Source organism: Halichoerus grypus, chromosome 8 (genome assembly GCF_964656455.1).
Source record: "Halichoerus grypus chromosome 8, mHalGry1.hap1.1, whole genome shotgun sequence".
In the NCBI taxonomy this organism is placed as follows: domain Eukaryota; kingdom Metazoa; phylum Chordata; class Mammalia; order Carnivora; family Phocidae; genus Halichoerus; species Halichoerus grypus.
In genome coordinates, this window is record NC_135719.1 from 150,649,777 (window position 1) to 150,663,093 (window position 13,317).

General features: G+C 67.1%; 1 protein-coding gene across 1 annotated transcript; it reads left to right on the forward strand.

The window, feature by feature from the left end:
• Positions 1 to 5,119: 5,119 nt before the first annotated feature.
• Positions 5,120 to 8,772, forward strand: ZBTB42 (zinc finger and BTB domain containing 42). Its single transcript, XM_078054296.1, has one exon. It carries the CDS (start codon positions 5,344 to 5,346, stop codon positions 6,589 to 6,591), a length of 1,248 nt encoding a protein of 415 aa, XP_077910422.1. The 5' UTR covers positions 5,120 to 5,343; the 3' UTR covers positions 6,592 to 8,772.
• Positions 8,773 to 13,317: the final 4,545 nt, after the last annotated feature.

Genomic DNA, 13,317 nt, shown 5'->3' on the forward strand with positions numbered 1-13,317 from the left:
CCGGTGCTCGTGGCGGCCGCAGGCTCGCGTCCTCCGGCTGCGCTTCTGCGCTGGCTGCGCTGGGCCGGCCGCCCGCCCGCCGCGCTCGGTCCCGCCGCCGCCGCCGCCGCCGCCGCCCGCCGCCGGCCCGCCCTCTCCCCGCCCCGCGCCGCCCCGCCCGGCCGCCCGCCCACATCCGCCTCCGCCGCCCGGGGCGCCCCCGGCGCGGCCGGGGCGAGGGCGCGGCGCCGGGAGCGCGCGGCGGGCGGGCCGCCCACGCTGCCCGGGCCGCGTGCTCCCCGGCCTCAGTTTCCCGGCGCGTCCAGGGCGCCCGTGGGGGAAGGGCGGGCCGGGGACGATCGCCGGGCTTCTGCCTCCGTGGCGTGGGGGTGGGGTGGGTCAGTGTGCCTTTCCACAGGTGCCCCAAGTGGGTAGCCGGTGCTGTGGGCCTGGGAGCGGCCAAGATGACCCCACAAGGCCCAGTCCGAGGACCCTGCCAAGCGAGTGGTCCTGGGGCCGCGTGCGGGAGGCTAGGTGGAGGTCAGTGTGAGCGGCCGGGGGCCGGAAGGCTGGCTGGAATGCACACAGGAGAGGGAAGGCTCTGGAGGAAGGGGTCACAGGCCCCTGGGCTGAAGGACCACCTGGCCCTGGGCAGGGCCCTCCATCCCCGGAGAGGGGCTTCCAAGACCTTCCCCTTGCCCCTAAGAAAGACAGGGACAGCTCTACGAAAGCAGATGGGAGACTTCACATGGTGACAGAGGCAGCAGAGGGCCACAGGGACCGTGGTCATTGGGCACACCTGGCCTGGGTTGCCTGCCCTGAGCTGGACAGACACCCAGAGGGGGTTCAGACTCCAGAGAAGGGCTGTCAGAACAGAGGCAGCCCAGGCCCCTCCCTTCTGTCCACCTTGGGGGGGGCGGCGCGAGGCTGAGAGGCTGACAAGCCAGGGGGACCCCAGTCCCCTCCACCTACAGATTCCCAGGACGCTGCTGATGACTCCCCAGCCCTGACCCCTCCCTGGGCCCAGCGCTCAGCTAGAGCCAGAAGTTTCTCCAACAGCGGCCCCTCCCCCCATCCCTGAGGCCTCCAAGTTGATAGTAATCCTTTTGTAAAAGGAAGACTCTTGAGAGTTATCCTCCTGGAGTCAGTATGTATTTTGTGGGGGAGAGGGGCATTTTTGTTCTTCATCCTGGGTCAGAGTTCAGCCTGGGAGGTCCAGATACTTCATCTGGGGCAGAGGCAGTCTCCCTGCTCAGGGGGAAGTGACTGCCAGTTCCTCCCCTTGGCCCCGCTGCCCCTCTCCCCAACCCAGCCCAGCACTCTCAGCTCTGAGTACCCCCAGGCAGGGCCTTGCCTCCAGGGGGCCGAGGGAGAGGCCTGGACCAGTCATCCACGCTTCTGGGACCCAACACGGGCCCTGAGGCTCAGCCGCCAGATGTCCTGCATCTGTCCATCCCTTACCCTGCGAACCTTCCCGGTGGGCCCCTGGGGCCCCTCAGGGACTGTCCCACCTACCCACTGCTCTCCCAGGAAGGGTGTCCATACCTGCCCCCATCCTGGCCCGGCAGGGCTATGGAGAAGGCCCAGGACAAGAAGAGAATGGGGGGGCGGGGTCTGGGAGGGTGCCCTCTCATGGAAGATGTGGCCTCGCTGGAGCCCCGTGGCCATTTGAGGAAAGGCATCTTGGCCAGGAGGCTGCATCGAGGTGGTCCAAAACCTCCCGGCTGATCGGCCGCTGGCCTGTGTCCAGGAGGCCTCCCTGCCTGCTCTGCATGGAGCTCTGGTGCCCGCCAAGTGCCGGAGACCTGCCGCCAGCCCCACGCCCCATCTCCGCAGCCCCCAGCCCGTCTGCGCCTCTGTGTGAGCCTGCCCTGGGACTGGGGCAGCCCCGCAGGCAGGGCCAACCCTCTCCTCCTCTGGCCTCTCTTCTGCTTCCCTCAAGAACACCCCCTCTGCACCTCGGATAGAATGGCAAGATGGGGACCCACTGTCAGCCCGCCCCAGCCAACGCTGGGGCCTCTGGGGAGCCCCTTGGCCAGATGTTTCCAACAAAAACTGCTGTAGCAGTCTCCAGGAGGGTGGCTGCCTCCCCTCCACCCCCGGAGCTCAGGGACCTCGGGCCCTGTCACCTTCTGCAGCTGCCAGCCATCGGGCCGGCCTCGCAGGCCAGCACCCCCCGCCGGGTCTCAGCAGCAGCTGTAGGGCGGGGCCCGGGGGCAGCTCCCCGGCCAGATGGCCGCCTGGCCAGCTGCGTCCACGGACGCTCTGCCTGCACCACTGCGGTGGCCTCCTGTCATCCCCGTGCCCGAGACCGCGACGGGCCAGAGAGGGGATCCGAGGGCAGGGGGGCGGGGGCGGCAGCTCCCAAGTGCCTTCCCGGGGCTGCCTGGGACAGCCCCTCCTGGGGAGTGGGGGGTGGGCCAGGGGCACTTAACCCGGGCCTTCCCACTCCCAGCAGTGAAGCCCCTCCCCCCGCTCTAGCTCATCCCTACCTGGGCGGGCCTCCCCGGCTTCCGCAGGCAGCGTTCTAACCTGCTTCGGCCCCTCTCCGCGCCCCGCAGCCTCGGTCAGGGTCCCAAGGAGAGCTTTGTCCCACTGGCCAGGCGGGGCAGGCCAGGACACTCTGCCCGCCCCAGGGCCTCACTCTGGCCCGCCTGGGGAGCTGTCTGCCCAGAGCCCCAGGATGGCCGGCCTCCCTCCCTGCCTCCGTGGCCTCTGGGGCCTGACCTGGGGAAGCAACACTGGACGGGTAGGCGCCCCGGAGCAGTCAGGATTTGGTTGGACCTCCCTCACAGAAGCCACTGCGTTCACTCGAGACATGTACTGAACCCCCATTTTGTGCCCAGCCAACTTCTTAGCATCAAGGAGACCGCGGGAAAACCTTGAGGTCGTGCGGTCTCGGGACCTGGGGAATGCTCTAGAGAAGGCTCAAGCGGAGAAAGGAGAAGGTGGGCCTGGGGGGCTCTTAGCTGCGGTGGTCAGTGAAGACCGCTGTCGGGGGTGGGGCCCTGGGAACAAAGACAGAATGGGGGAGGAGCCAGGGAGGGCTCTCTGGGGGAACACAGTGGGAACCCCAGGGCCCTATAGTTAACCTTCCACTTTGCAGATGAGGATTTCAAGGTTCAAGGAGGTCCAGTGTTGTGTCTGAGCTTGGGAGGGGGCAGCGGGCAGGCTGTAAGCCAGACAGGACCCCCGGGGGCCGTCCATCAGGGTTCACTCTGACCTGACCTGAATCCGGCTCCTCCTGCTGGGGGCCTGGGCGAGGGGGGCTGGCCCTCCTTGAGGCTGGTGGGGGGGGGTGGTGTTGTGCAGAGTGGACAGACCTCAGGAGCCAGGGCAGTCTCAGTGGCTGAGTGCAGTGTGAGTTCAGGGTTCCAAGGGTGCTGGCCAGATTTAGGAAAGAAGAATGCAGGATGTCCAATCAGATGTGAACTTCAAATGACTAAGAAATAATGTTTTAGTATAAAAATGTGGCTTTCCTTCCCACAGACTTGAGATACCAGTTGTGCCGGGCCCCTCCTCAGGTCTCCAACCCGAGGATTTGACTAGGACCCCTGGGTGGCTCACACCGCACCACCCCGCCCATCCCACAGGGGCCTCCCTCCTCCTGAGGAGCTGGGCTGCAGGCCTTCCCACTCCTCCTGCAGCCTGAGGTCCCCCCTCTGTAACCCCTAGTCCAGGCCTCCTTTCCACCTGCCCCCCACCCCTGGCTGGGGCTCCTCCTCCCCAGCCCAGCCTCCATCTCTCGGGCTGCGGGCAGTGCAGGTGGGAATTCAGGAGGCTGTCGGAATTCGAATCCCGGTTCAGGGACTTACTGCCTGCCCTATGGCCGCTGCGTGGCCGTGGGCCCTTCCCTCACTACCCCCACCCCCCAGCAAACGGCTGTAATGATGAGAGCATCTAGCTAGCTGCATTGCTGGGAAAGGATGCTGAGCGGTGCTCAGTGCCTGGACTCTGCTCCATCAAGGGCAGCCCCTTTAGATCACTGCCCTGGGAAGAGACTGCCAGCCAACAGTCTCCCCCACCCCTGGGGCCCCAACTTCTCCAAAATCATGGCTTTCTATTTCCCTCAGGTTATTTCCTTCTCTGGGCAGGACTAGATGCCCCCTGACACCTTCAGGCTGCTCTTGCCCCTTGCCCCCAGGGTGCCAACTCCGCCCCTCCGCAGGCTCTCCCCCTCCCTAAACACTTTTCTGCCTGCTCTGGACTCCGGGGCGCTTGGGCCTCCGACCGACAGGCGTTTGTCGGCCTATCCGCCACGTCTGCAGAAACGTGCCCTGTCCCTGGGGCTCTGGGACACAGAGCTCCGGGCGCCTGGCCCCCTGCAGAGGTTGCGCTAGGCTCCGCTGCCAGGGTGGGAGGCCCCTGTTGTGGACTCTGCCGTGGGGATCCCGCTTCAGTGTCTGGAAGAAGGCACCAGCCAAACTGACTCCAATTTAAGAAGCGGCTTTCAACGAAGAAGGGGTGTCATCTTTTCAAAATTTACGACCCCCTCCATGTGTCCCCTCCTTCCTCCCACGGCCAGCGCCCCGCAAAGTGCGCCCTCGGGTGACAGCCCCAGCGCGGGCCCGGAAAGGAGCCGGTCCTCGGAAGGGGTTCCTTAGCAGAGGGGCGCATTTGGGACCCCGTGGGGGCGGGGGGGGGTAGACGCCCAGGCCCAGGCGGCAAATATCGCGAGAGAGCCCCCTCCCCCGCCGCGCCCCTCATCCCCTCCCACCCCGGTGCCCCAGCTGGCGGCTCGCCGGGCCCGGCTGGGCGAGGCGGGGCGGGCCGGGAAGGGGCGGCGAGGGTGACCTCAGCGGTTCCGCCGCTCCGGGAAGTCGCCTCGGCCCGCCCCCTCCAGCCCCCGCCCCGAGTGTCGCTCTCTCCGGGGCGGGGCGAGCGGCGGGCGCTGTCTGGCCGGCCAAGTTGGAGCGCGCGCCGCCCGGCGCCCTCCCGTCCCGCGCCCTCCCCGCCGGGGCACGCTGCCCGGAGCCCCGCGCACCGGGGCCGCACCGGGGAGGGTGCGCGGCGCGGGCGGCGGCCGGAGAGCCGCGCGGGACGGCGGAGGTGAGCGCGGAGGGCGGGCGCCGGCTCCGCCCGCCCCGCCCGCCGGCCCGCTCCCCGCGGCCGCGCTGCCATAAATGGGGCCGGCGGCGGCGGCGGCGGCGGCGGCGGGCGGCGACGCGGGCGTCGGGGGACGCGGCGGGCGGCGCCCCGGAGTGAAGTTCGGGGCGGCCCGGCGGGGACGCGCGCAGGTTCGCGCCCCGGGACCCGCCCCGCGGCCAGCGGCTTCTGTTTACTTTCGATCGAGTCTTTCCTGCTCCGGGGCAGGTGCCGGGGGCGGGCGGGCGTCCCGTCCGCGCCCCCGGGGCCCGCGGCGACATGGACTTCCCGGAGCACGGCGCGCGGCTGCTGGGCCGCCTGCGACAGCAGCGCCGACACGGCTTCCTGTGCGACTGCACGGTGCTGGTGGGCGCCGCGCGCTTCCCGGCCCACCGCGCGGTGCTGGCCGCGTGCAGCGTCTCCTTCCATCTCTTCTACAGGGACCGGCCTGCGGGCAGCCGCGACGCGGTGCGGCTCAACGGCGACGTGGTCACGGCGCCCGCCTTCGGCCGCCTGCTGGACTTCATGTACGAGGGCCGCCTGGACCTGCGCAGCCTGCCGGTGGAGGACGTCCTGGCCGCCGCCGGCTACCTGCACATGCACGACGTCGTCGAGGTCTGCCAGGGCAGGCTCAGGGACGAGGGCCGCGCGCTGCACCGGGGGAGCCCCGCCGCCCCGGCCGAGCCGCCAGGCCAGCCCCCGCGCCCCCAGCCCACCCGGGCCCCGGAGCTCTGCCCGGCCGCGCAGAAGGCCAGGCCGCCCCGGGCTGGGGTCGGCGCCCTCCCTCCGCGAGCACCCGGGCCCCCTCCCTGGCAGGCCCCCGGGGACTCGGACCGGGCCCTGGACCTGTCACTGAAGCCGAGCCCCAGGCGGGAGCCAGGCCCTCCACCCTGTGTCCTTCAGACACCCCCCTGCAGCCAGATGCAACGCTGCGCGCAGCGACTAGTGAAGGACTCGCGGGACTCGCTGTCGGAAGCGGAGGACGGCCGCGGCCCTCGCAGCCCCCACGGCCCCCTGCAGCCCCGCTGTGTTCCTGCGGCCAGGCGCCGGGCAGTGGGCGTGGAGCCGCTGCGGGGGGGCGGGGCGGGCGGCGGGGAGCGGGAGCTGGAGGCAGAGCGGGGGGCCGGCGGGCACCTGTGCGTCTGCCCGCTGTGCAGCAAGCTGTTCCCCAGCGCCCACGTGCTGCAGCTGCACCTCGGCGCCCACTTCCGCCAGCGGGACGGCGCCCGGGCGCGGCTGTCGCCCGACGGCCCGGTGCCCACCTGCCCGCTGTGCGGGAAGACCTTCTCCTGCACGTACACGCTCAAGAGGCACGAGCGCACGCACTCGGGCGAGAAGCCCTACACGTGCGCGCAGTGCGGTAAGAGCTTCCAGTACTCGCACAACCTGAGCCGCCACGCCGTGGTGCACACGCGCGAGAAGCCGCACGCCTGCCGCTGGTGCGAGCGCCGCTTCACGCAGTCCGGGGACCTCTACCGCCACGTCCGAAAATTCCACTGTGGCCTGGGCAAGTCCCTGCTGGTGTGACCCGTCCCTGTGCGGCGTGGGAGGACCGGGAGGGATGGGAGCCGGTGGGGGGCGGGGGGCGGCCCGGTGCTGCAGCTCCCAGCAGAAAGGCCACTGCTGCCCCTGGACCACAGTCTCAGGCTCGGGGTGACTTGGCCTGGCTTGGGCCGCCCTCTTCCACGCTTTGCTCCCCCCCCAACTGACTCCTGCCCCCCGCTGTGCCCTGACTTTGAACTCTGTCTTCCTCTCCATCCCCTGTGTCAGCTCGGGGGTGTCCCAAGGGCCCTGTCCCAAGGGCTCCAGCCCAGCCTCCTTGGCCCGAGGACGTCCTGCAGTCCTCTCAGCGGGGGCTTTCCTGACCCCCGCTGACTCCCGCGGGCATCCCTGGTGAGCCTGGCCCCAGGCTTGGTAGAGAATGAACACACCACAGAAGCTGTCAGCGTGTCCCGAAAACGGCACTTGGATGGAACAGGCCCCTCCTGGTGGGTGGCCTCAGGAGCCTCCGCGGGAGGCCCTGGGCCCAGGGCGTGCGGGCGGGGGACTCGGGCACAGCCGGTGTGGCGGGGCTGCAGAAGCAGATCCAGCCAGACGCTGAGGGGCTCTTGAGTTCCAGGTGCTGGGGTGGGAGGCGGGCCCTCCAGAGCTGCTGATCCTGACCACACTGTGACTCGGTCGGAGAGAGGGAGTCACAATTTGGATATGATTCTCTTTAGATGCAGAGAGCCTCCCTGAGGTTGCCGGCTATCTGCCTGCGGGCGAGGGCCGTGCTGCTTCCCTGCCTGGGCCCGGGGTCCAGGGCGCCTCTGAGCGTCCCCTGGGTGGGGCCCGGAGGGGCCTTGAGTATCGCCAGCTGCTACCGGGCTGCTGTGGGGCTCACCCTGAGGTCACCGGTTTGCCTGCTCAGGGTCTCCCCGGAGTGCCGGTCGTTTACGGAGCACTGAGCTGGGGGCCAGAAGCTGCTCTCTCTACTAGGGGCGATGTTTGCAGGCTTTCCCTTCCCTCCAGTGGGGCCTGGGTGGAAGCTGCCATCGAACAGGGAGGGGACAAGCACCTGCTGGGCTGGGGGCACAGCCCCCCACTGTCACCCACAGCTCCTGGACCCCGAAAGACCTCTGCATTTGCAGTTGGTGGGGGTCACCCAGCAAATCTTGCTGCCAGAATCTCCGTGATGATGGCAAGGGGCGAGGGCAGGCGGGGGCTTGCCCCTGCTTCTGGGGGTCCTGCACGTGGCAGAGCCCCCTGGACTCCTGGTGTCCACTGACTGGAGGCACTGAGGACAGAGTCCAGCCAAGCTTAAGTTATTTTCTCGTCTCCTGGCAACACTTGATGTCGTATTTATTTGTCTGCCCGGTCTGGAGCGAAACGACCGGTGGCCTTCACAGCAGGCGGGCAGAAGGGGCCGTCTCCCTGCACACCCTCGGCTCTCCGGCTGTGCGGGCAGCCCACCGTGCGGTGCAGGGCCTCTCCCGGTGCTTGGGACTCCGAGGCCCTGGCCTGGATGCAGACCACAGAGCACGCCGGGCAAGGGGCCCCCTGCTTGTGATCATCCTGGCTCTGGGCCCCGCCCCTCTGGAAGGGATACCTCACGCTCCGTGTCACCTCCTCCACGATCAGGTTTCCGTGTGTGTGTGTGTGTGTGCGCACGCGCGTGTGCGTGTGTCTAGTAAACGGCGAGGCCGAGCCATGCCCACAGCGCCGGCAGGCGGCAGGCAAAGGCGGCGGCGGCCCTGGTTTTCCCCAGGGGTTCCATGGGGGAAGGAACTTACTTTCCTGTCCTGACTTATCGACACTGGATTCATTGTCTTCTGCAGTTACTGTGAAGTTAATGTAAAGACAAGTGGTTAGTTTTTAATGTGATAACCAACACAGTTCAGACGAAATCTCTCTATATATTTAACACACAATTGTGTGGGAATGTGTAGTAAAGGTGCGTGTGGATGCCGTCCGAGGGGAGCCTGCTGTGTGGGGTCCTCCTGGGCCCGTCCCGCCGCCTCCCCGCGGCCTCATCTGCTCTGCCCCGGGGGTGGGCCGCGCCCAGTGACCCAGAGGACGGTGGTTTGTGCTTAGCGTCTGGCGGGAGGTTTTGTTTGCCGTGACAGTCGGAAGCCAGAGCTGTCCTCCTGTGTGCCCATCATCGTCTTCATGCTCACAGTGCTAATAAAGTCCGCCCCAGGTGGAGATGGCCGGGGTTATTCCTGGGGACGGGAGCGTGTGCATCTCCAAGTGTGTGCGGGAAGCGTGGGCCCTGCTGTTCCGGGCCGGTGGGGGCAGAAGAGGCCCCGGGGGCAGGGGAGGGTCCTAGGTGGGCAGTGGCCACTCTGGGGACCCTGTCTCAGATGGCATCACCTGCTGTGCCCCGTGGGGGGGGCGTGGGCTAGGGCAGGGCTATGGACAGGTAGCACACCCTCTTTCCTCAGGCTGCCCTCCCTGCCCTGGGGCGTGGGGGGGCAGGATGCAGGCTGGGACCTGGTGAGGGGACCCTGGTTTCTTGTGTGGGGGGCTATGGGGGACCTGCTGAGCAGCCACAGGCCCTCGAGCTTGGATCTGAGGCTTCCTGATCCTCTGGTCTTGGGTCCTCCTGTCTACCTCCTGTCCAACCGCAACTCCTGGGCCCCCCCCACCTGCCCCCCACATACCCTTTGCCTTTTTCCTTCCCACCACAACTCATATGTACCCCACCTCCCTCAGGGTGGGACTGGGCCCTCAGAGGCCAGGATTTGGGCGAGAGGTGGGCAAGGCTTGGAGGGCATGTGTCGCTCCTGGCCCCACCCTCACCCTGTGGGGCCCTCCCTGACCTCTAGAGAGCCCCGGGGAGTGGGGGTGAAGCTGGGCAGTGGCTGGGCAGGCCTGGCCCCGTGGGGTTCTAGAGCCCTGAACCAGCTCAGGCTGGTGTCAGAGCTGACAGCTGGGCGTGGGTGGGCGTCCCAGCCCCTGCTCAGCCCTTGCATGGGAACGTGGAGCTGGGGCTCTCTGAGCTGTGCCTTTTCGCCGGGCCCGGGGCAGATGAGCAGACGGCCTCTCGTGTGTGTCCCAAGCCTAGTCCTGGCCAAAGTGTCCCCCAAGGAGAGCCAAAGCAGACCCAAGGGCAGGGCAGGGGGAACCATACTTGCCAAGGGGTCCCCAAGGGTGGTGCCGAGCTGAGCTGGCACTGAAAAGGCTGCTGGGTTTGGGGCTATACTTGGAGGCCTTACCAGTCCTTACCCCAAATGCAGGTCGTTGCTTCCCGGCGGTGGTGCCTGGCACCTCCCCTCCCCCACGCAGCCTGCCTCCCACTGAGCCTTCCTCCTGGACCAGCACCACTGACCTGCAGGGAGACCCAGTCGTGTTCCCAGTTGGGCCTTCTCAGAACCGGCTGTTGCCAAGCCAACCAGGTGGGGGGGGGGGCATGGAGAGGCCCCCTTAGGGGGAGGGGCTGACCTGGGAGGGGGCTGATATGAGGTACCCACACTCAGCTCACTGCCGGCTCCATCACCCACGCCTCTGGGGCTGGAGCCATCCAGCCTGACCCACTGGCAGGATGGTAAACTGAGGCACGTGGAAGGGCCTGGGGCCTCCTCCTCCTCCTATCCCCCTCCTCCACCAGCACTATCTTCCCAGTAGACCCCCACAGAAACCGACCCCTAAAATCTGGGCCAACTTCTAAGTGGAGGATGGAGTGCTCGGCCATCTGCACGAGGACTAGTGGTAGGGAAGGGGTGTTCCTCCCTTCCCTGCGACCCCCTGCTTCCCGGGTATTTCCTGGTTCCGCCGCACCTCCTTTGTCCCTATCAAAGGGAAAACGGGTCTGGGCCTCTCCCACGCACGCCCACTAGATGTCCCCAACACCAGCGTGGACAGCAGCCCTCTGCTTGTCACAGAACCCCGCGGGGAGGGCCACCTGCTCCTCGTCCTGGTCCCCAGGGCACTTCTGTTCTGCCTCAGTCTTCTCATGAGTAAGATGGGAATCATGGCACGCCCCTGCAGAGGGGCGAATGGGGTCATGCCCGGTGGGCACACGGGCAGCGGCCAGCATGTAGCGGACAACAGCAAGCCTAACACGGCTGCCTCCCCTGGGGCCAGCCCTGGCTCAGAAGGGCCCCCAGCGCCGAGGGCCTCGGCAACAGTGCCCCGCAGAGCAAGCGGAGCTCGTCCTGGGAGTGCTGGCTGGGCTGGGTTGCGGGCGACAGCAGTTTGCAGTTTGGGGACCGGCGCTGTTGGGCCCTGTGCCTCCCCACAGGGTCACCGGCCCCCAGCCCTCATCCTCCCTGGCCGGGTCCCCCACAGGGGTCTCCACGGGCACAGGGGGCTGTGGGAGGAGTGCGGGGACAGCTGGCTGGGGGCCTAGGGCAGCAGGGCCTGGCTAGCGGCTGGCCCTGCAGAGATCTCAGTGGATCTGGGGTATCCCCGGAAATCTAGGGGGGCAGGGACTCACCTCCCTGACTGGAGCCAAGTGGCATTGTTTTCAGCAATTTGAACAAAGTCTATACACAGAGAAACCCATGCCCCGCCCTGTGCCGCAGACACGGGACACGGCACCACGCCCTGGGCGGCTTGCACCACAGGCGTTTACGTTCTCGAAATTCCCGAGGCTGGAAGTCTGAGATCCGGGTGTCGGCAGGGCTGGTTGTTCCTGGGGCCTCTCTCCCGGGCGTGGAGACGCAGTCCTCTCCCGAGTCTGTGTCCCGATCGCCTCCTCTTATAAGGACACCTGCCTAGAACCTCATTTTAACTTGATCACCTCTGTGAAGACCCTCCGTCCAAGTACGGTCATGGTGCGAGGTGCGGGGAGTTAGGGCTCCCACACAGGAGTTCTGGAGAGACACACTCAGCCCCTGACAGTCGGGGTTTCAGAAGCTTGCGGAGGCCCAGATCCGGGCCGGCCACTGCAGTTTTCTTGTCAGTAAGGTTTGTTGAGGATTCCATCTCGCCCTCCAACGTGCTGGGCAGCCCACGGGCCGCTGGGCACGGCCGCCTCCTGCCGTCCCGTGTCCAGGCCACGGTGCAGGGAGGACTGCCCTCAACGGGCCCAAACCCATTCTGCCCCCACCCTCCACAGTGGCCCGCACCTGAGTCTCACCCCCTCGTTGCTGGCGTCCCAGGGCGCGGACCCCCGGCCTCGCTGTCCCGCCGGGCTGTCGCTCCCAGCTCTGCTTCCCCGGCAGAGTGCCCCTCCCATCTGCCCCCACCAAGCCGGCCAGGAAGGGACATCTCTACCCCCCACTGCCTCTCACAGAATCTCATGTCTCTTGAGGCCCACACCCCCCCAAGGGTAAACCACCCTCCCTTCCTCTCGGCGCTGGTCTCTGAGCCCTGAGGTCCCTCTGCTCGCAGAAGGCTCCCCCTCCACACACGCTGAGCCATCCCCTCATCCAGTCTCCGAGGCCAAGGCTTTGGACATCCCACGGTCTGCAGGCAAATGCATCCAGCATCCTTCCCTGGGCCCATGGCCCCTTCTCCTGCGCCCCCACACCCAGGTCACACAATAGCTGCACCCCCCTTGGAACCTCAAGTCCCCCCCCCCCCCACTGCAGCACAAGCTCCGTTTCCCCATTCGCCTGACCAAGCAGCTTCTCGGTCACGAGTCTGAAGCTGCCCGCGTGGCCACCTTCTTCTCACCATCTCCGGCCCCTCCCCTCCACCCGGCTCCCCTGCCCAGGCTCTGAGTCTTTGGGGAACCCAAGCCTGGACAGATGCGGCCCCTCCCCTCCCTGCGTGGCCTGCAGAAGAGGAGGGGCTTGGGCAGTCGGCTTGAGCCCATGCCAAGGACACCATAGAAGGAGAGCAGGACCCACCGCCCAGAGGGCTGCTGACGCCTGCCCAGCTCGGCTGGACCGACCCCCCGCACAGAGAACCACCGATGTGAGGGCGCCGGAGAGCCAGGGGGGCGGGCAGCACGTGCACAGGACTCGGCGGGAAGCACGGTGCCGCCGGTTTGTCACAAGGCACTTAGGGGGCACGCGGGGCGGTGCTCAGCACCGCTAGCCACCAGGGGCCCCGCAGTGAGGCCGCGGGACACGCCCGTGCCCAAACGGGAAGCCCGACAGCACCCGCACAGGTGGGACGTGGCGCCGCGCTGGGGAAGGCGCCCGTTGCTTGGGAGGTAAAACATACCCCGGTCACGTGACCCGGCCATTTCCCCCGGGAGGGATCATCCGGGGGAGGGGAGACGTGTGTCCCCAAAGGGACCTTCCTCATGTGTTCGTGGCAGCGAGAGCCACGTTAGCAAAGAGCCTGCGACAACCCCAATGTCCACCAGCTGGAGTGGACGTGCCATGTGCAGAATCCTCACCCCACGGGACGGCGTGTGACCGTGAAGGGGGGGTCCCTGTTCCGGGGGACAGAGGGCAGCAGGCAGGAAGGGCGCCCGCTGTGCTGTCTCACCTGCACGAAGCTGTAGAGCGGGCGGGGTAGCGTCCAGGGGAAAAATCAGACATTTGCCCCTGCAGGGGGAAACGAGGATCAAGGGGGTCCAAGGGGACTTTGGGGGGTGGTGGACAGTTCCTGAGTTTTACAGGGTGGCATGCTACGTAGCCGTCAAGACGTATCAAACTTTACTGTGCATTTTGATGTATGTACATTAAAAACCCGATAGAACAGTGAAAGGGCAGGAACAGACAGGGCTGTGGATGCGGCCAGAAGAGCGGGGGGTGAGCAGCTGCTGAAACCGAGACAGGTGCCGAGCTTACTGTGCTCTGGAAACTCCCATGTTTGAAACTTCCCATGATAAAATGCTTGGAGACAGCCTTCCGCATCAGACTGGCACAGCCT

What these genes read in the sequence shown, in the direction of transcription:
- ZBTB42 (XM_078054296.1), top strand. Translation starts at nt 5,344, where the DNA reads ATGGACTTCCCGGAGCACGGCGCGCGGCTGCTGGGCCGCCTGCGACAG.